Genomic DNA, 22248 nt, shown 5'->3' with positions numbered 1-22248 from the left:
CGTTTCTACAGTATAAAAACCATTATGCCTATGGGATGTCCCCATTTTTCACAAAAACAAACATGCCTGTGTGTTTGTGTGTGTATCTTGAGACAAGTTTTTGTTAAATGTTATTTTATGCTTGTGCTTTTGGATGTTGATTTTGTACACACAAGCATAAAAGGTGGTATTAATATTTATGTATGTATGTATTTATTTATTTAGCCAATGAAGAATTTTGATATAGATACTGGTCACTAGATGGCACACAGACACCACAGCATTTCCTCATTAAGCACAACCTGCTACTTCCCATAATGTGCAGATAGGAGAAATAGTGTTTTACCTAAAAATATATTTGTAGGACAGATTTTGTTGGCATGTATAACAAAATCATGGTTAAAATGAACAAAAGTTTGAAATAATCCCCCATTTTTCATTTCTCTTCTCCTTTCTTTCTCTCAGGCTCCAACAACAGATGGCCTAGCAAACCAGTTAAAATTCCCCTCACAGCATTTTCCAAACTGACCTTGTGTTTTCCCACATAAACACAAACACAAGGTCATGCTGGTTTGTTACAAGATACTGGAGGGAGGAACATCTTTTTTCTTCCTCCACCCAGAATACACACAGAGACGTTTTGCTTGTACATACATGTCCTTTTCAAAGATCACACACAAATACAAAAACACACACAGTCTCTCCTCCCACCCTCTGTTTGTTCCTCCTCCGTCTCTCGCTCAATCTCTCTCACTCTGTCCCTGGTCGATGCTGTGAGTTCCTCCTCTCCGTGTTTGAGGGGGGGGGGGGGGTTGAACACAGGATTCTCTCTGCTTTCCTCTCAGTCGGCAATCAGCAACGGACACACACACACACACACACACACACACAGACGCAGCAGCTATGAGCGCAGGCGATGTGGTGTGCACAGGATGGCTCATAAAATCCCCTCCGGAGAAGAAGCTAAAGAGATTTGTGAGTAAAAGTCATGTGTGTGTGCGTGTGTGTGATGCATTCTGCATAAGGACCGGGTACTGCAGTATAATGATCCACTGTCAGTTCTGTGTGTTCTCTGCGTTTTATAACCCAGCTGTTTCTCTGTGCTGCATGGTTGCATTTTAATACATATTAAGTGTGGAACTAAGCATTGTGACTATTGCTTGCACTTGTGCCTTCCCTGCTGCTTTCCATCACTGTCAGTGTTTTATACTATTTAACTGTGCCGTGCCAAAGGCTCTGCTTGGCTGCATTTTAATTTCAGTTGCCTGTGGACTTTAGATTGTTGTTATGCGATGCTTTACACATGCTAATTCTCAGCTGTGTTTGTGCAGCATTTGTGTGCCTTCTTGCATGTGGCTGTGCTGCTTTGCATTGCCTCTTGCCTGTCAAATTCAGTGCTGTGCTTTTGTGACAAAGCAGTTTAACCTGTGCTGTATCTCTTCCATAAGTTGCCCTGTCATGGAATGCATCTCAAATTCTGTATTTCTTGTATATAATTTGTTATTGCAGTTTAATTTGGTATTTACAGTAAGTGACTGAGCATTGTGCTTTGTCATTTGACTGCAGTCTGTATGTTATTTGGCAGAGTGCATGCATATTTTGTTGTCTTTACCTGTTCTTGTTGTCTTCTGCTAGATGCATTTCTTTTAGCATGTATCTGCAATCTGTTAATGTGTGCTTAATTGTGCAAGTATTTCAGTGTGCTCAGCTTTCATTTCACCCTGTGCTTTCATCTGTCAGACTGTAAGCCACAGTACAAATTTTACCTGTGTCTAAGCTAATATTACTTCTATTGCTGTGGTAATGTTTTCTATACATGTAAACAGGAAATAGTTTTAAACAGGAACTATTAAAGTAAAACTGGAACGGTTTAAAACTGAAACAGTCTAACTGGTTTCTCTTTTTACTGTGTTAAACGGTGCTGTATAATGTGTTGACCTCAGTTTTGTTGTAAACAGGGATGAGCGGTATGTCATGGTTATCCCTATTAACAGTATACAGAACTGTTTACTTCAAAAATGATATTTATAACCATAACGATATAAGCATCCACACCAATGGATGTTAACTGTCGAGATTATCTTTATGCCAATAGTTGTTTGTCATTATTAAATCCTTAAGCTTGTAAATGTTGGGTGTATTCTGGTTTTTTAAATTGTTTGCACAACATAATTTGTTCTGAAAGTGATTCCAGTGGTATTGTTCCTCTGTGTCATTATGAAGCCACGTTCACACCAAGGACTATAACTATAACATAGCTTTAACTATAAAGTTTTATTAATCGCTCTAGTTCTGCAAGAATAGGAAAGTCCACACCAGAGTATGTGAGCGGAGTGGAGCGGCAACAATTTCTCCTCCGTACTCCAAACGTTCAATCAATCATTCCGCTTCAGCTTCCTCTCTCAAGAAATGCCACTCCGCCTTCTCTCCATGCCAACATTTATGGCTAAAGTATTTCAGAATGTTTTGAAATATAATGCAGATATGTTCAGAACTGATATTAAATGAAAAATAATTACACAATACTAAAAGAATAGTTTTAACATGGTTTAATGAAACACTACAATTACTGTTTAAATCAGGGGTCTCTAAACTCGATCCTGGAGGGCCAGTGTCCTGCAGAGTTTAGCTCCATCTTGCCTCAATACACCTGCCTTGAAGCTTCAAGTATATCTAGTAAGACCTTGATTCGCTGGTTCAGGTGTGTTTGATTTGGGTTGTATGTTATGTGCTAGCTTGTGTGTGGTGTGCATGTGCAGCAATGACAGTAGGACATTAATATAGTTACAGTTATAGTTATTGTTTTGGTGTGAACAAGCCTTAACTGTGACGTGGACTTCCCTATTCTATAGAATTAGAATGATTATAAAAACTGTATGGTTAGAGATATCATCCTTGGTGTGAAGCAGTTAAATTCTAAAATTAAGAATTCAATCTTAAGTCATATCATAGCATCATGCAAGTATAGCATTGTTATTTAAAATGCACTAAGATAATATAATAGTTTTTATTTATATTTTGAATTTGTTTTTATTTTTATATATTTTTTTTCGTCTCCATTTCAAGATTTAGTAATACTGTTGTGTTTTATTTTTTTTATATAGTTTTTGCATTTCTTAATGTCTATTTAATTGTTTCGTTATTTTTATCAGTTTTAGTTATTTTTCCTCATGAAGTTAAATTAGCTTAATGAAAATGAGAAAAGTTGGCTCGGCAACCAGTTTTATATATTTGATTTTAATTCAGTTAGTGTTTATTTTAAGGGATGAAGATGCTTTATTTATTTTAAGTTAGCTATAATAGCCCTAATAACTTGAACATTTAGGTAAAAAAAAAAAGTAAAATGTATATGAATAAATTAAGGAGCTTATATTTTAGGTGCTGTGTTTGATCACCATTTCCTTTAAGCTGTTCACCTTTTGTAATCACCTTTTAGCTTTTTGGTAGGTAGTTTACTTGAATAGTCCTTTGGGAAGATATATTCAATTTTAAAAGCAAATATTTAATGTATTTTCCTTAAATAAGAACTGTGTGTACAAGAATTACTCTCAAAATCGAAGTTCTAGATGAAATATAGTATGACAAACTTAAGTGCACTGCTCCGACTGCTGACATGTCATGTCAACTAGTCATTTACTAGTTTACTAATCTTTTAAGCTTCCTTTGTTTGGCTAAATGGATAACTGAGTTCTTTTTGCCTGTAATTAATTAAGGTGTCATGAAACACCCTTTCCAAAAGCAAGGTGCACAGTATTATTCAAAAGATTTATATACAGAAGAATACTGTTTACTCTAATTACAACCCGATTAGACACTCAGAGATACTGCGTTAAGTTAGTCCTCTGCATCGAAGTGGAGATCTCAGTTGTTTGGGTGAGAAGAGGAAGGGAGGACCACCAGTCATAAGATGTATGTTCAAAGTGTCAGTACAAACATGTTCTCTCTCACACCCCTCTCTCTCTTTCGCTCTGTTTCTGTGAAATTTGGGTGTGTTGCAAAACATGGGAAGTGTAGGGTGCCAGGCAGTTGAGTGACCATGCATTCAGAAATGAGCTGAGCTATCAGTGACCACACAGGCAAAAGTGGCTTGACTGCTGTTAGTTAGAAAATGTAACCTGGTGACTGACAAATAGTGAGTGGCACATGTGTAAACGAGTGTGCCTGTATTCTGTGTTTGTGCTTCTGTGCAAGTCAGTAAATAGTTTAAGGAACTGCATGAAGAGCAAGAAAACGCTTTCTCTTGCTCGTTAGCTCGCTCGCTCTTTCTCTTTAGCTCTCTCTCTTTCTCTGGTTTTGTGGCTTTATCTGATAATACAATGGGAAGGAGTATTTGTTGTGTGCTACCAGTGTGATCTCTCTCTCTCTCTCTCTTTCTTTCTTTTTTCCTTCCTTTCTTTCTCTTTTATTCTTTCTGTGAATTGGAGATGTATATATGAACAAGGCAAACTGAGAGCTACAGTACAGCACAAATAACATGACTGTGAATGTTTTTAAACATTTTAGGTTAAAAAAAAAACAAGTATTATTTTAGGAGCTGTGACAGGTTCTCTATTTCGAAATGTTTCTCTATTTCGAATGATCTTTGGGCTTAAATATACATTTTTTAATATTATTTTATTGAAAAGAAATTCCATGCAGTCCATGCATTTCAGTTAATATGATATTTCAACTTCATATGCTTTGACTGAGAAATAATAATCTTAATAATATAACAAAGAAATGACATTTTAGCCTTATAGTTTTTAACTGAATACTACATCATTTTGAAAATACAGTAAGAAAAAAAATCTGTAGAAAAACAAAAAACATTTCCTTTAACCCTAAAACAAAATATGTAATATAAATATAAATAATATAAATCTCAATTTTGAAAAATGTACCACCATGACTGGTTTTGTGGTCCAGCGTCACAAATAAGGTGGATAGACCCATACATAAATACAAAGACTTCATCAAGACTATCATTACTTGTTTGCGCAAAATGAAAACATTTACTTTTTACTCTTTGTTGTTACTCTTAGGAAGAAAACAAAACATATTGTTAAATGTTAGTTTAGATTCACATTTATTTAGCATATCCATCTAAAAAGAACTACACAGACTAAACTACGGATATGTGCTGCAAACACATGTAGACAAACTCACACAGACTCAATTTACCTGTGCACATTTACACATACAAACACATTCACGCACACATGAATGTGTTGATGTTGTTAGGCCAGTTTTAGACTTCCCTTCTGTGAAGGGTTCTGGGAAAATGTAGCTCTAGTTCCCCTCTTTGACTAAAACATGCATGCATAAGGGGAAGAAAATATAACCATTCCAAAAGGAAGAATAGAGAGAGGGTCTTTGTTTGCGACAGAAGTAAATCAAGGCCATGACCTGACTGTGCTGTTCTGAGCATGCCCAGAATGATGTGTGGTCTCTGACAAATTCTGTAGAAAAACAGACACGGGAAGGGTAACGTATGCGGTTTAGTGAGATTCACACACACAAAGACTTGTTAGTCACTCAAGATAAAATAATTGTAAAAGATAGCTGTTTTAATCAATGTCTGTTGGTTTTGTTTTTAACTCTTGACATACTGTACATTCGATGCTGTTTAAAAACAAGGAGCAGCAGTACAGCATTGCTAATAATCAAACTTTTATGGCTTTTAAAAAAAATATATGTTCGGAGCGACTAGATTTTCAGAAGCAAATGATCTATGGAAAGTGTGACTCCCATCATACTAACTGAATGATTTCTCACTATTTCTTTTACAATTAACCATTGATTGATTGATTGATGTTGCATTCAAAATCCTCTTGTCTTAAAAATGTGAGGTGCCACAAGTCCCCTGTATTTTAATAGACATGACACTCCTGGAAGTACTGTAAGTGTATTATGAGTCATATTGGATAAAAAAGATGGCTGAAAGACCAAAGTACAAACCCAATTCCAAAAAAGTTTGGACACTGTACAAATTGTAAGTAAAAAAGGAATGGAATAATTTACAAATCTCATAAACTTATATTTTATTCACAATAGAATATAGATAGCATATCATTTTGGAATGTAATGCCAAATATTGGCTCATCTTGGATTTCATGAGAGCTACACATTCCAAAAAAGTTAGGACAGGTAGCAATAAGAGGCTGGAAAATTTAAATATACATAAAAGGAACCGCTGGAGGGCCAATTTGCAACTTATTAGGTCAATTGGCAACATGACTGGGTATAAAAAGAGCCTCTCAGACTGGCAGTGTCTCTCAGAAGTCAAGCTGGGCAGAGGATCACCAATTCCCCCAATGCTGCGGCGAAAAATAGTGGAGCAATATCAGAAAGGAGTTTCTCAGAGAAAAATAGCAAAGAGTTTAAAGTTATCATCATCTACATTGCATAATATCATCCAAACATTCAGAGAAGCTGGAACAATCTCTTTGTGCAAGGGTCAAGGCTGGAAAACCATACTGTATTTGTCTGATCTTCGGGCCCTTGGATGGCACTGCATCACATACAGGAATGATACTGTAATGGAAATTACAACATTGGCTCAGGAATACTTCCAGAAAACATTGCCAGTGAACACAATCTACCGTGCCATTCGCTGTTGTCGGCTAAAACTCTATAGGTCAAAAAAGAAGCCATATCTAAACATGGTCCAGAAGCGCAGGCCATTTTCTCTGGGCCAAGGCTCATTTAAAATGGACTGTGGTAAATTGGAAAACTGTTCTATGGTCAGACGAATCAAAATTTGAAGTTCTTTTTGGAAAACTGGGACACCATGTCATCCAGACTAATGAGGACAAGGACAACCCAAGTTGTTACCAGTGCTCAGTTCAGAAGTCTGCATCTCTGATGGTATGAGTTTGCATGAGTGTGTTTGGCATGGGTAGCTTACACATCTGGAAAGGCACCATCAATGCTGAAAGGTATATCTAAGTTCTAGAACAACATATGCTCCCATCCAGACATCCTCTCTTTCAGGGAAGACCTTCCATTTTCCAACATGACAATGCCAGACCACATTCTGTATCAATTACAACATCATGGCTGCGTAGAAGAAGGATCCGAGTACTGAAATGGCCAGCCTGCAGTCCAGATCTTTCACCCATAGAAAACATTTGGCACATTATAAAGAGGATGATGCAACAAAGTAGACCTAAGACAGTTGAGGAACTAGAAGACTGTATTAGACAAGAATGGGACAACATTCCTATTCCTAAACTTGATCAACTTGTCTCCTCAGTCCCCAGACGTTTGCAGAAGGTTTTAAAAAGAAGAGGGATGCCACACAGTGGTAAACATGGCCTTGTCCCAACTTTTTTGAGATGTGTTGATGCCATGAAATTCTAAATCATCTTATTTCCCCCTTAAAATTATACATTTTTAAACATTTGACATGTCATCTATGTTGTATTCTGAATACAAAGTTGAAATTTGAAACTTCCACATCATTGCATTCTGTTTTTATCCACAATTTGTACAGTGTCCCAAATTTTTGGAATCGGGTTTGTAATTGGAGAAGTCTTTTCTGGCTTCTTGTTTAATCTGGATCAGCACAGTCTGGATCTCAAAGAAGAGGAAGAGAGTTTGTCTTGTGATGCTAGAGGGATCTAAATCCTGCAGATCTGCAGCTTTCTCAGCCATAATGCATTTGTTTAGATCATATTGGAGGAAGTAGGGGTCTTCCTGATGAAACAAGTGTGAGACTGTGGTCTTTATAAAATGTTGCTATAAGAAAGAAGCTTGTTTTTTAGAATGTATTGAACATAAATAGAGTAATTCTTGAGAAACCGTTTTCTCAAGAGATCTTAATGACACTCCCCTGTTGCTGTGTTAATTCGATTATTTCGATTCTCGGAGGCCGGTGTGATATCTTTACCATCAGGTGTTGTGTAACAGCTGACTGCTGTGGTGAAATCTTGGTAACAGAAAGAAAACAGCAACTAAGTGAAAAAAGCCGTTTTAACTTGACACAACAGAGAACTGAATGATGTCAGAAGCAAAACAGAACGTACAAGTTGCTGATGGTTTCAGAACATTCAGGATCGAAGCTGTTATAATGAAAGCATGTGTGCCACACAAAAATGCTGAACTTTCTCTTCTTTCACTTGAAGAAGGATCCAGTCCAATTGGACTATAAGTTAGTGGCAATGACATATGATGTTTGTTTCTCAATCTTGTTTGATTTGGGTATTAGGTGCCACCTCTGATGGTCAGTTTGGCTTTGTAATTGTATTTCACCCTATTGTTATATATCAATTCCTAAGAACTTAGATCAGTTTATCAAAGATAATATGTATATGTAACAAGTAATAGTTTTAATAGTTTAAATAAATATATTTATTTATTGTCTGTTTATCTTGTCTAACATATACTATAAAGTGAACCCCCTCGAAACAGTGCATAGTGCCCCTACTTTATCTTTTTGGGTTATAGTATTATCTTCCTTAGTAAGAGAGAAGCTATGAGTTGACTGGCGACTACAAAAGATTTGCTACTTTCTCTCTGTTCCCTGTCATTCTCTTTCCCGCAGTAGTTTCTATGATAGTTTCTGTTACATCATTGAAAATGGAAAGTCACATGCATAGGAGAATTATCTGAAAGACAGATTTCACCAGGGGCAGGTACTGCTTGCACTTAATTGCACTTAACAAATAAAAACACATAATACACAGTATAATGATCAGACATAATGACCTAATAACCTAAAGTATATGCATTTACCTCATAAGCTAAACGAATTACTTCATGATGACATAATAGACTAATATCTGTTAAATGGAATAACAACATAATACATCTAATAACCATGTTTTTGGAACTGATTACAATGCAGAAACTGGATTTCTAGTTACTGGTAAAGCCAGAAGTTTTTTTACTTATTTACTTGGTGTGTTATTGTTGATTATTTACTTCTTGTTAGTATTGCAAGTATATGTTCAACCTGTTTCTGCTCTGAGAGATTAATGTATGTGTGTTTCTTGGAAAGTAAGCATGTAACTCATCTGACTGCAGACCGCACCCTGCCCAGCTTAGACAGAAGTTTATCTGTAAGTTCGTTCTTGCATTTACACTAGCCTTGCCATAGCTACACTTGGTTATGGACAACACTAGTGTGAAATCTTATATTGGGTAAATAAGGGAAATGATATGCAGGTTTTATTTTCATCACAGTTGCCTAGGCAACATTTCAAATTTTCATTTAAGTTGAATTTGAATTCAATTAATGATAACAACTTTAATAGTTTTAGTCAACAATACTGTTTTTTTATTATTATTTAAGTTAATAAATGTCCACAGATGAACTTTTCAAAATAATACCAATCAAAACCAACATGTGTCAAGATCTAAATGGGGGCAGATGTTGCTTTCATGTGAGGAGTGAAGGCCTGCAGTCTGAAAACAAGACAAGATCTAAAGGATCAAAGGAGACTTTTTGACTTGATTGCTAACCTGTTTGAGTGCACAGAGGTTTCATTGTTAATCCAGTTCTGTTCCCCTCTCTTTCTCGCTCTCTGTCCCTTTCTCTCTCAGTCATGGCGAAAGCGATGGTTTGTTTTGCGGAGGGGTCGGATGAGCGGGGATCCTGACGTTTTGGAATATTACCGTAGCAAAAGCTCCCGGAAACCAATCAGAACCATCGACCTGCAGGAATGCGAGGTCACCATCGAGGCAGAGGTGCGGCCCACTAAACGCCAGTATCAGAACCAGCACCTGTTTGTGGTCAAGACAGCCACACGTATCTTTTACCTGCTGGCCAAAACGGCAGAAGAGATGAACATCTGGGTACAGAGCATTGGACAGATTTGTACATTTGGAGGACTGAACAGAAATTCAGGTGAGTAGGTTTATTATAAAAGTTTGACTTCGTTTGTAAATCTTGAACCACTTGGTATGACATGCTCATTAGCTGACTTTTTTGATGAATTGTAGCCTCTATAAAGTTCTGATAGTGTCAGTCGGGTAAAAGTCCTGCAGTCATTTTGCTTTCCCTTTACGTTATCATCATGCTATCAAAATTATCGTACTATTTCTCTGAAGAATGAGCAGTCCATGACTCCTTTCTTCTGGGCACAACTGATTCCAGAAACTTTGACTTAATTTCCCCCCTATTTGTCTATTCAAAACTCTGCGCATTAATATTAGCACAAGGGTTTGTTTTGAAGTTTTCATTTACATGAGAATGTGAGAATGAATGCAGATTTGTCCAGTAAATTATATAAAAAAAGATAATAATGTTTTATTATCATACTAAATAACTTACGCTCACAAAGACTGCATTTATTTGATCAAAATACAGTAAAAACAATAATGTTGTAAAATATAATTACAATTAAAAATAGCTGTTTTTATTTAAATTTTATTAAAAAAAATTTTAATGCATTCCTGTAAAATTAAAACGGAATTGTCAGCGGTCGTTACTCTATTCTTTAATGTCACATTATTCATCAAAAATCATTGATAAGTAATAATTATTTGTACCTCAGCAAGTGACAGGTGGCACTAACAAACTGGATTACAGGAAAATATCAAACTTATATATTATAAAATAGTAATAATAAGGTACAGTCTAATGAAAAAGAAAACTACCTTAAAAATTTAAATTCTTAAAACTAAAACTATTTAACCTTTCGCTGCACTAATCATGACGTTAATTAATACATACCGTATTTGTGCGTAGGTTTATGAGAAAGGAAAGTGCTACAGATGAGCTAAAACAGGAAAAACCCTTGTATGTAACGCCCTCTCACCACATCAGATGCCTGCATTAACCTAAATACTTACATTCCTCTAACTGCAGTTTTAAAATGAATAAACCTAGACTGGGAAATAATGAACCACAGGACGTTTCTCCAGAGAGAGAGATGCAGAGACTTGAGAGATACAGACGAAATCCGTGAGAGAACGACGCTGTAATCTAGGCGAGGTCTAATTTTAATATTCTGTTCCATTCCTCCATCTCTCTTCCTCTCTTTCAAATAGTCTGCAGAGCAACAGCTGCGTCACAGAGGAGCGTTCAGACACACATGCGTCTGTCATAACAGACAGCTCACAAGTACGTAGCATCCCATGTATTTAACTAACAGCAAACAGCCAGCGTCACAATCTGTCTCCACAGCTCCCATGACTGCAATTACAGCAAGGAAATATGTTTTTGTTAAAACTTGAATATAATTTAAGTTACATGGGGGAAAAAATGTTAGCAGTTAGTGTAGCTAATGTGATACACCAAACACAAAGAGAGAGAGAAACCACAAGTTACACATTACTTGGAAAGATAACAAAAGATGAGTGATGCAGCAGCCAGGAGGGTTTCAGACACACATGCACATGGTTACTGTTTAATTCACAACAAGCTGGACGGTTGCACACGCCTCTAAACTTGCAGAGGCTGATTGTGAAAGATAAAGCTACTGTATACAGAACAACGGGCACGTCTATGCCCTTTTCTCCACACACATGCAAGGATAAAAAGACTTAATTTATCAACTTTCTTCATGTTGTTTATGTCTAGGCCAGAGGTGACTATCAGATGTACTGTTGAAATAGCGAGTGTAGTTTTTGAGACACAGAATCTTAGCCACTAACCTCATTACGAACCCCAGCAGGACTCCGGCTGTGAACTAGATCTCAGCACTTTACTTTACAAACAGACTCTTTTGCAGTGAGGCAGAGGGACAGCAGGGCGAGAGAAGAACACATCAGAGATTGTAGTCACACCTGGAGAGCCGCCGTTTCAAATCCTGAGATGCTCAGAGCACATGCTGGATAAAAACAGCGTGGGGTCCGGGTTAGACAAAGGCGTCTGTGAACTTTTGTAAACTCAAATGTTGATCTCTGCCGGGACCACAAGTTAAATAACACTGCTATATCTCTTCTCTTCTCTTACTCTGACCTGACACCATGACCTGTTGACGCATACTATAGTGTACTCTGCCTGTTACCATAACTTCTCAATATGTCTCTCACTCAAATCTGTCTCCATGCTAACTGTATCTTCACTGTCCCTCTGATCCATCACCACTACAACTGTTAACTACTGCTCTGTTCTCCTGAATCCCTTTACCATAGCAACCTCGGACTGCAGGTGTTAAAATAGATCTACATGATAATTAAACCACATCTCACTGCAGCTTTATAAAAGTGTTTCAAAGAAATCTTAAACCTACTACCGTGCAAAATCATTATAGGCTTGTGCATTTGAATAAAATCCTAAAAATGAATAAGATGATAAGAATGCCTCTCAGAATTCTCTTCTGGCAGAAAGGTTGTGAGTCATTGTCAGTTGTCCAAGGGTTGGATACCCAGTAGTAGGCTCTGCCAAAAAAGCAATGTTTACGTGAGCCCACACAATCCCCTTCAGATGAACATGCTTGCTGCAATGTGATCAAAAGCCAGTTATCTGTGACTGTTTACCCACAACATTACCTCAGCATTACTCACAAAGCCTTTCAAGCACCAGCAGGTTGAGTGTGATATCAGACGTCCAAACACTGAATCACCACTGGACACCACGGTTTATGTGCAATTAAAACTATTTGGATTATTTCAAATTGCCTACTTAATTAATCTGCTCAACAGTGATTCCCAAAATGAGAGATGTGTCACTCAAAATCGCTTTCTCACAAGCACAAATAGATATGAACGTGGAAATGGCACAGAACTTTCTACAGTGACCTTTATCTGCATTATTTTAACTCAGTTCCACCTTCCAAAAATATTTTTGCTTACTATTAAAAAGAGAAATGATTACACCCAAAAAACAACCATAAAGGCATCTTGTGCTTCCAGTGAGTCTCATGCGTTCATCTGAGTAGTTTAGAAGTATCTGCGCACTACTAACACACTGTTGAGTCTACACAGGAAGACAAAGAAAGTGTGTGAGGGCTGGAAGGGGGTGATTTGGGTCTGCCACCTTCTGGAATAAAAGCACATGTACTTCAGAAACTGAATTTGTGAAGTATGGTTATTGCACTTTTTTTTTTGACATAAGATGAAATGTATTTATAACATAAAAAGCAAATCTCTCTGTCTCCTCTCTCTCTCTCTCTTTTCTTGACAGAATCAATGGACAGTCTTAATCTCACTCCCTCTTCCCAGCAGCCCTCTCCAGCACTATCTCCTCATGTTTCTCTCGTGGCCAATCAAGACACAGTTACCATCGAAAACCACGATGTCCTAGACAGGCCCAGCGAATCAGAGATCAGCCCTCCACTTGACTACCTCTTCCTCTCTCAGTGTGAAACTGGCACAAAGAACATCATCAGGCAAGGCCCACCCCATTTCTTATGATCACTCGCTGCAGAAATAATAATTATATATTCATCTCAATACGGAAATTAGATTCATTCCATGTAGCACCAGACTATCATCTTTTCATCTAATCTGATTTAATAAAGGTGACTGAGAGAATAAATGAGAACGGAAAATATCTCACGCTTTTTGCTTCAGTGAAATCCTTTGATCTTGGTCACTGCAGCATAACACATTGTGATTAGAGTCGAATAAAATCTTCAGAGCCTGCATGCAAAGTAGGGGACTTTATTGTTTTATAAAAATGCTATCATAATGCAGTTTTGTATTAGTGTAGCAGTTTTGTAATACTGAGGCATATTATGGAGGGTTATAGCTGATTAATGAAACAGCTATGCAGGTTTAGCACAGTTCAAAAGTTTAGGGTTGGTAAGATTTTCAAATACAATAAAACATGATCACATGATCAGTCTAATATATGTTCAATAATCATTTCTTATAATTATAATAGTTGGAATCAGTTGTGCTACTAAATATATATATATATATATATATATATATATATATATATATATATATATATAAAACTTTTGGTTTGTTTTTACATTTTTATGATTCTTTGATTAATAGAAAGAACCGCTTTTATTTGAAATATAAATATTTTGTAACATTATAAATACTGTATATTCACATTTGATCAAATCATCCATGCTGAATATAACTGTTAATTTCTCAAAAAACTTACTATTTGTTTAAAAAATGGTTTGTTTAAAAAAAATTATTTGTTTAAAAACTAAAGTTTTTAGTTACTATTAACATGAGCTGGAATAAGAAATCATTGTGTTTCTAAACATAAATACATCATTTATTTTCTTTATAATAATACCCAAAGCGAAATAATTCACAATAGGACCAGGAAAGTCTAATAAAGGGTACATTTTTATGTCATGTAGACTCGTGTCTCAGAGACCTCTTTTGTTTTGTTTTTTCAGATTTTTTTGTCTTCCTCTGGCATTTCATACGAAAGCAAATTTGTTAGGCAAATTTGTGATTTATAAATCATTATTACTCATTTGGTAAAGAAAGGTTAAATGAGAAAAAAATAGTTTCGTTATGTCACAACACACCACACATTTTCCATATGCTTGCTCTGAACCACAAATATTTTCCATAGAGGAGTCTGAACAGGTTTTATTTTGAAAAACATTTAGTTGACATTAGCCAGTATTGTTTTGTGATTATATGCTTATCTCTGTGTTCGTCCTTCTCTAGGTGTGACAGTATCTCTAACTCTGAACGCTCCTTTGAGCAGAGCTCGTCTGAGTACACAGAGGATGTGTTTAGCCCCACCCCACGCATTGACTCCTCCCCCTCCCCTTTCCTTGTGGCTGGGGTGCCCGAGCCCCCATTCAGCGCCCCCTGTGGCCCACTCTCTCTATCCTCCTCCCTTTCGTCCAGCCTCTCATCTCCCATCTCTCTACGCCGTCCATCAGACATTTTCAGATTCGACAGGCCCTTCTACGGAACATCAGACCCACAGACGCCTCCTCCCCTCCCGCCCAAACCCACACACCTGTCCGATCACAGTAGTAATGACGAGACCGGCCATAATCAGATGCAACCTGTTCTCCTCCCTCGCAGGACGTCACTTTCAGAAATAGACCACTTTAGGAGAGGTGAGAATGCAATGCACTCACAAAACATTCTGCTGATTTCCACCAAAAAAATCCTATTACTTAATTCGATGATGCTGGTTTCAAAAATATAATCAAATATCTCTAACAAATGTACTTTTCAAAATAACAAAAGCAGTCAAATGTCAAAAGTTTCAGGGGGCGTTTTGTGTGGGGTGGGGTTCTGTCTTTACATAAATTAGTATTCAAAGGAGTGGGAAAGTTTTTAAATACACCATTTAATGTCAACTTTACATGACCCCTCCCCCCCTCCCCACCACACACACCAAATCTGTATTTTTTTTTTTTTTTTGCTGTTTGTGGAAATTAAATGTCTCACCGACATAGCAGATAATTTTTACCTTAAAATCAGTATTAGATGTAAAAATTATGTCATGTATGTAAAAAAACAACTGAGAGTTTAACAAACAACTATAACCAGGTTCAGAGGAAGATTTGAGAAATGCCTTTGTGGCAATTTTGCTTGTGATTAGGGGATAATAAAAGACTTCTTGACCTAATAATATGATTGTTGTAAGCGAAAATGCTAGAAAATGCTCATCATATTTTATGTGAAATTGTGACAATGCTACAGCAAAAAAAATTAGTAAGAAAGAAGTATTGGATTTCATTCATAAAATAGAATGTAGGGTAGTGCTATCAATTACTCCACCCCCCACCCTTTTCTCATGAAAACATTTCCATAATATTTTCCACAACATTGTACTTTCGTGTTTTCAGGAGAGTTTGACAATGCCGGAAGAAACTGGAACAAACGTCTAAGCCTCAACCTGGTAATGAAATATTCAAATCTAAAATAGTCAAATGAGCCTGGAGAAAGTTAAACAGACACCGTAAATATGCATCAATTTGAATATATTCCCTGCCAGAAACCAGATGTGTCACTGTGTTTCCCTCTGTATCTCTATTTCTAGCCAATATTTCTGAATAGCACAGTAACTGAAAACCACTCTGAGGATTCATATGTGCCCATGGCCTCCCCACCGATCGGCTGCTCTGATGTGACTTCAGATGGCTACATACCCATGAGCCCCTCCACCCTGCCCATCTCCCCACTCACCAACGGCAAACCAGAGCTGCCTTCGCCTTCCAATCCTGACCTTGAGCCTCCTCCAGTCAACCGCAACCTTAAACCAAGAAGACGGGGTAAATCTTTCTGGGTTTAAAAAATGGAAGGATTACCAGTATCATTCACAATCAAAGCATGTGGTATTACAAAAAAATTAGACTAAAGTTTTGTTATTGTAGCATTTGCATTACTTATTGTAACTGACCTGCTGCCTTTAGATGCAAATATTTAAATTGGAAATAAGATTTGCATGTCCCATGTTATTTTACCACATGTTGAAAATATTGTGCCAGTGACTGATGTCTAGCTCAAAGACAGGAGGTGCTATTTCAGAATTCTGTTTTTTTAGGTATTTGTACAACATAGCGATGTGATATTGGTGTGCCGTGTTAGCTGTAACTGCTGCTATGAAGCAATTTCAGTAACTTGAATATCACTGGAGATATTAGTAAGCTATGTCATAAAACCAAAATATAGATGATCCCATGTGAGGAGAGGTACAGAAGAGTGACGAAATGTTGGAAATGAATGAGGAAGATGAGATGCAGTAAAGCTCGTGATCATGATCTATGTGTCAAACAGAAACCACATTTCTTTTTTAAGCTCTAAATTCAAGAGTTGTTTTACTGATGTTTATTGACAGTCTTGCCTAGATACTGTAGAGAATACATGGTGTGACAGGGAAGAATTAAAAAGACATTCATATATATATATATATATATATATATATATATATATATATATATATATATATATATATATATATATATATATATATATATATATATATATATATATACTGGCTGGATTTCTGTTTAATTAACTGGAAATGTGACATTACCTACTGGCGTTACCGGCACACATGTGCTGAGAGAAAGAATAGTAAAAAAAATAATAGGCCAAAGTAATTAATGTGAATAGAGATTACAACAAAAGCCCTAGAAATACATATTTCTATTAAAAATTTGTATTAGCTACCTGTAAACGTTCAAGTCTTCAAATTGACCCATAACGGTTTTAGAAGCTGCATCTCAAGTGACATTAAGGTGTATTTATACAGATTGTTCAGAGGTGGCATGGACCAAATAATGCTATGAGATTAATGGGTTTTAAATGGACATTAATAGGCTTTTTTTTATTTAGAAAAGAAAAATACACGTGATATACTTTTTTTAAATTAAACTGATACTCTAAATATGAAACTACCATGAGGTGGCGGCGGCAAGTCAGTAAAAGTCATTCAGTCCGATTCAACTGATTCGTTCAAGCGACTGGTTTACTTAGTTTTGTCGTGGCCACGAAATATTAACTAATGGGAACGTGATAATAAGGATGTCGTTACCTCAACAAAATGATCTTGTGGCCACGACATAATATGACGTTCCCACGAGTTAATATGGCGTTCCTACAAATTAATATCTCGTGGCCACAACAAAACTAAGTAAACCGAACAAGTCACCTTACGGGCACCGTAGAAAACAGCTCTCTTGCTCGTGTTATTGAGTATTGCATAACTTTACGTCCGCAAGAATAAAGACATTTTCTAAATTTGACATCCGATGGGAAACGTCCCATAGACTTATTTCAGATGAGCAAACACTGTAAAAAATGTATCTTGCAGATGTAAATGCAGACGTCAAATAGACTATCAGGGATGATATAAATATAAGACAGTCATCATTACAGTACCTCTCAGGCATTCCGAGAAATCATTTTATTCTAAATAGGTGCATGCTTCTTTAAGAAGTTCTTTGTGACATTTAAATTTAAATTATCTTTAAACTGAGAATTTGTCAAGACATACAGACGAGAGGAAGTGAATTATACTGTCAGAGACAGAACAGGAACCTCAGACATTAGTGTGTCTTGAGTGGAGGCGCAGGGTTCCTACGGGTCATGCACCTCCACACAAAGGAAATGCCTCATTAAAAGTGAAAGTGTGTTTGCATGTTGTGTGCAAAAGAGAAAAAGATAAGGAGTCACTGAGTGCTCTGCTTTGTGTTTGCTTCCACAGCTCGACCGCCACCTCTAGACCTACGAGGTCTGTCCACAATTTCTGAATGTCCATTTCACGCTCCCCTCGCACGCACCATGACAGAACCCTGGTGAGCATTATGATAAACTCATATTTAAAGACCCAACAATTACTCAAAACTGATCCCCTACAATTCTGTTATTCTTCTCAACCACTTCCATCTGTATCCTGCATCTACAGCGAAGATATTGTGTCTGTCTTGACACTGCTCTTCCTCAGGTCACCTGATCTTTATTTCCTGCCTTCACAACCCCCTGTGCACAATTGTCTTCTCATTGACATGTTTGTGATGGTTATGAATACCACACTGATTTTTATGTTGTTTGATAATTGTATGGTAGGCCTATCGTTTTGCTTTTATATAGCTGTATTTGAACATGAATGTGTTTTGTGTTGGTTTGTTTTGTCTCTAGCGCATCACTTCAGTTTGCTCCTTTGGACAGGCGGCGGGGATGGGGCATAAACGGCTTCGAACAGGAAGGGAGCATCACGCCAACGGTAACATGACTTCCTGTTATAACATTAATCATTTTTAGCTCTGTTTCTCTTTGAAATTAGAGCAAGAGGGCAACAGAGGGAGAAAAATGATAAAACAAGGCAAACAACAGCAACAGCAAATCTCTAAATAACAAAGAAAATTTTTTAAAGAAATTAACACTTTTATACACCATAGATGTATTAAGTTGATCAAAAGTGACAGTAAAGACATTTATGTTACAAAAGATAAATGCTGTTGTGTTGTACTTTTTATTCATCAGATAATCCACAAAAATATCAATCTGCATTGTTTAACAATGATAATAACAATAAGGCAGTGGCAATTAGATGCTATTTACACTAAGTGAAAATTGCATCTTTGCTTAGTGATAGATGCTTTTTACTCTAAGTGCAAATAGCAGCATTTTTTTGTGATATGCTATTTACGCTAAGCGCAAATAGCTATAGATTGTATTTACACTATGTTAAAATTTTACTACTTATTGCAAATAGTGGCAGTTTTCTGCACCTCAGTATTGTAGTACATTGTAAAACAGTATACAATATTAACTTATTGAGTGTAAATTGTAATTTTAATTCAAATTATTAAATGAATGCCACCTTATTGGGACAATAAAGCCCTCCTTGCACCTATCCTAATCCTACCCAATACATTGTTTTAAACTTTTAAATTATATTCTTCATTTTCATTGAAAAATTATAGCTTTTCTGATTTGATTTGAAATTTGAAAAGGGAGGAAATTGTTCGCCAAACGGCGGATTCAAACTCGAAAGGTCGATCGTGTCAAAGTGAACATGTCACGTTTTACCATCTGCGCCACCAGAGTCATCATCGAATCAGACATATCACCAAATCACACGTTGGTGGTTGGAGTTTGTGTAAATAGCTTCAGCCAACAAGGCAAGCTATTTGTACAAAGTGTAAATAGACACTCCGTAACAATAAATGTTCCCTGAGCGACAAATAACATTTTTTGAATGATTTCTGCGACACAGAAGACTGCTGGAAATTCACTTTTGCCATTACAGGAATAAATTAGATTTTCTAAAATATATTAAATTAGAAAACATTTCTTTATAATAATTGCAATATTTCACAATACTGCTTACTTAATTTGTTTTTTAAATAAATGCAGCATTGGTGTTTTCCTTCGTTCAGGATTCTCGGCAGATGTTCCCAGCTTGTGATTCTGCCCCCTGGATGAGGCGTTCTCAGCTGGATTACTTGTCACTTGACTTCAACTCGGCCTCCCCCTCACCTGTCCAGAAGGTCAGTGGTAGGAATTATATCTTACATGCATCTGACAGACATTTAGAGAGTGTTTGTGGGGTTTTAGTGGGTACTGCTATCTCTCGAAGTAATCTTTTCTGTGGCTTTATAAAATGTTCATAAAACAGTGACTCAGCATTTCCTGTCCCAGTTACTCGAAATCTGCCTGCTGGGGTGTTACATTTCTGCCATGTTGATTAGTGTTTTGATTGTTGGAATTGTGTTATTGATGTTTTCAGAAACCGCTGCTGGCAGACGAGTACAGGGTCGATTATGTGCAGGTAGATGAGAAGAAAACACAGGCTTTACAAAGCACCAAGATGGAGTGGAAGGACGTCCGTCAGTCAAAATCCTGAAGCCCTTGGGTGGGGTGGGGGGAGGGGGGTTAAATTATTACATGGTTCAAAACTTGACTTGTTTTCATCTTCTACAATTTCAGGTACATGTTGTTGTTGTTTTTTTACATTGCTATGAAAGGAGGCAGTACAGAGCCGGACTGGAAACCTTCAGAAATTAAATGACAGTTTATTCAGGAAATTATTCCAGAATAAAAGACTTCCGACACAATGATTCAAGAATAAAGCTTTGTTTTGTAGTTCTTATACCAGGAAGAGAATTAGCATTTCCTATGCATTTTTTAGAATATTGGTTTTTGGTTTATGAGTAAAGGAAAATGTGAGGTTGACCTCAATTTGCTATACAACATAGATTATACACAGTCATACCTCAAATGTGAATAATGTATTTTTTTTAAGTTGCTAACAAAGTGATAATAAGGGAGTACTTAATAAGTACAAAAGAAGAATGTGAATGCTCAGTCCCAAGTTGTGGTAACTTGTTAGCTGCATAAACTAGTTTTCAAAAGTTTGGGGTTGGTAAGACTTTTTAATCATTTTGAAAGAAAACTCATCTGCACAACAAGGCTACATTTGATCATTTGAAAAACACAGAGCAAAAACAAATATTGAAAAATATGATTTCAATTTAATTCTATTTGAATATATTTTAAAATGTGTGTCATGATCCTTTAGAAATCAGAATTTTCAAGATTGTTTGATGAATAGAAAGTGTAAAAGAACAGCATTTATTTGAAATAGAATCTTTTGTAACATTATGTCCTTACTTCTGGGGAATTCAATATATATTTGCTGAATAAAAGTATTAAATTATTTCCCTAAAAATCTTACTCACCCCTAACTTTTGAACCGTAGTGTATTTTGTTGAAATTCTTTTCAAATAAATGTTTACCACAGACTAGGAACTGACATCATGACTGAACAGCTCTATTAAAAGTAGTTCTAAACCTGAATGAGTAATGAAATCCAAACAATGCGAACAGCATGAATTTCATCTGAAAACATTTGTCACCAAAGCTTAAACTCTGTACAGAATAGGGATTTGTTTACCAGAGCACAACTTTTTACAACAGAAATTATTCAAATAATTAATATTAATCATTTACTTAACTTGGAAAATGTACAGAGTGACTTTTTTGTTGCACTTCCTTTGGAATGTTATTATGAATATGTTACATATTTATGACATGTACAATCACTGAAGAGTGCAACAGAAAATGATGACATCACTGAATGCGTTTATTGCACTGGTTTAAAAACACCTTCGAGACCATGTTTATACTACAATATGTTTCATGAGAGTCAGACCACTGTAAAATACTAGAACCACACACTGTGATTGAATGCTGGAACAAAACAATGAAGGAACTGAACATTTTGTAGAAGGGATTTTGTTAGGATTGAAAATCGAGTGAATATTGAATGTTGAATATGTTAGACTACTGTCAAATTATGAACCTAATAGGGTTATGAAGGTTTGTCAACATTTATTGGAATGTATTTTTCCCATCGACCTTTCACGATTATGAGGCATTACGAATGTATTTCTGTCATGGGTTGTGGAATTTTAGTGCCATGTCATGCTGTGCTTATGACACTCTTCTTTCATGGTGGTCAGATTTTGCTGTACTGACGAGAGCACAAAAATCTCATTGAAAACTATCACTGTGACATCAACAGTTTCCCGCCAATCCTGATATTCTTCAGTGTATGCTTTATGTCTCATGAAGAAATGTAATATATGAGTGAGAGAGAGAAAGAGTGAGTGAGTGAAAGAGAGAGAGAAGAGTGTGTGTGTTTTGCTGAAATTTAGAGACCTTACTAACCTGTGTGAATCAATGGATGTTTATCCATCAGCAGGTAAATTATTGTGATGCATATTGAACACAATAAAATCACTTTAAAACAATTCAGCTCAATAAACTGAAAGCAAAAAAAAAAAAAAACGTATAGACTCTTTTTTTTAAAATCTGTTGTTTTTGAAATATAAAATATACATGTGAAACTTGCACCTACATTAAGATTGTTTTAAATGCTTTGAAAGATGTTTTCAAAAATATTTATTTGACTTTTTTAATTTATCAAAAATACAGTAAAAACTG

At 36.3% G+C, this 22248-nt stretch overlaps 1 protein-coding gene across 2 annotated transcripts; it reads left to right on the top strand.

Moving 5' to 3' along the window:
- The first annotated feature begins 760 nt into the window (after positions 1-760).
- LOC128012079 (GRB2-associated-binding protein 3-like) lies at positions 761-22102 on the top strand. Of its 2 annotated transcripts, none has more exons than XM_052595044.1 (10): positions 761-954; positions 9505-9808; positions 13034-13238; positions 14497-14900; positions 15639-15691; positions 15833-16064; positions 18002-18092; positions 18436-18520; positions 19680-19790; positions 20030-22101. In XM_052595044.1, exons 1-10 carry the CDS (start codon positions 883-885, stop codon positions 20144-20146), a joined length of 1674 nt encoding a protein of 557 aa, XP_052451004.1. In that variant the 5' UTR covers positions 761-882; the 3' UTR covers positions 20147-22101. The 2 variants fall into 2 exon arrangements, with proteins under 2 accessions (XP_052451004.1, XP_052451014.1); XM_052595054.1 differs by having other exon boundaries at positions 795-954; positions 9582-9808; positions 20030-22102.
- The last annotated feature ends 146 nt before the right edge of the window (positions 22103-22248 follow it).

This window comes from Carassius gibelio, chromosome A5, assembly GCF_023724105.1.
Source record: "Carassius gibelio isolate Cgi1373 ecotype wild population from Czech Republic chromosome A5, carGib1.2-hapl.c, whole genome shotgun sequence".
In the NCBI taxonomy this organism is placed as follows: Eukaryota; Metazoa; Chordata; class Actinopteri; order Cypriniformes; family Cyprinidae; genus Carassius; species Carassius gibelio.
This window is presented reverse-complemented; position numbering and strand designations above follow the sequence as displayed.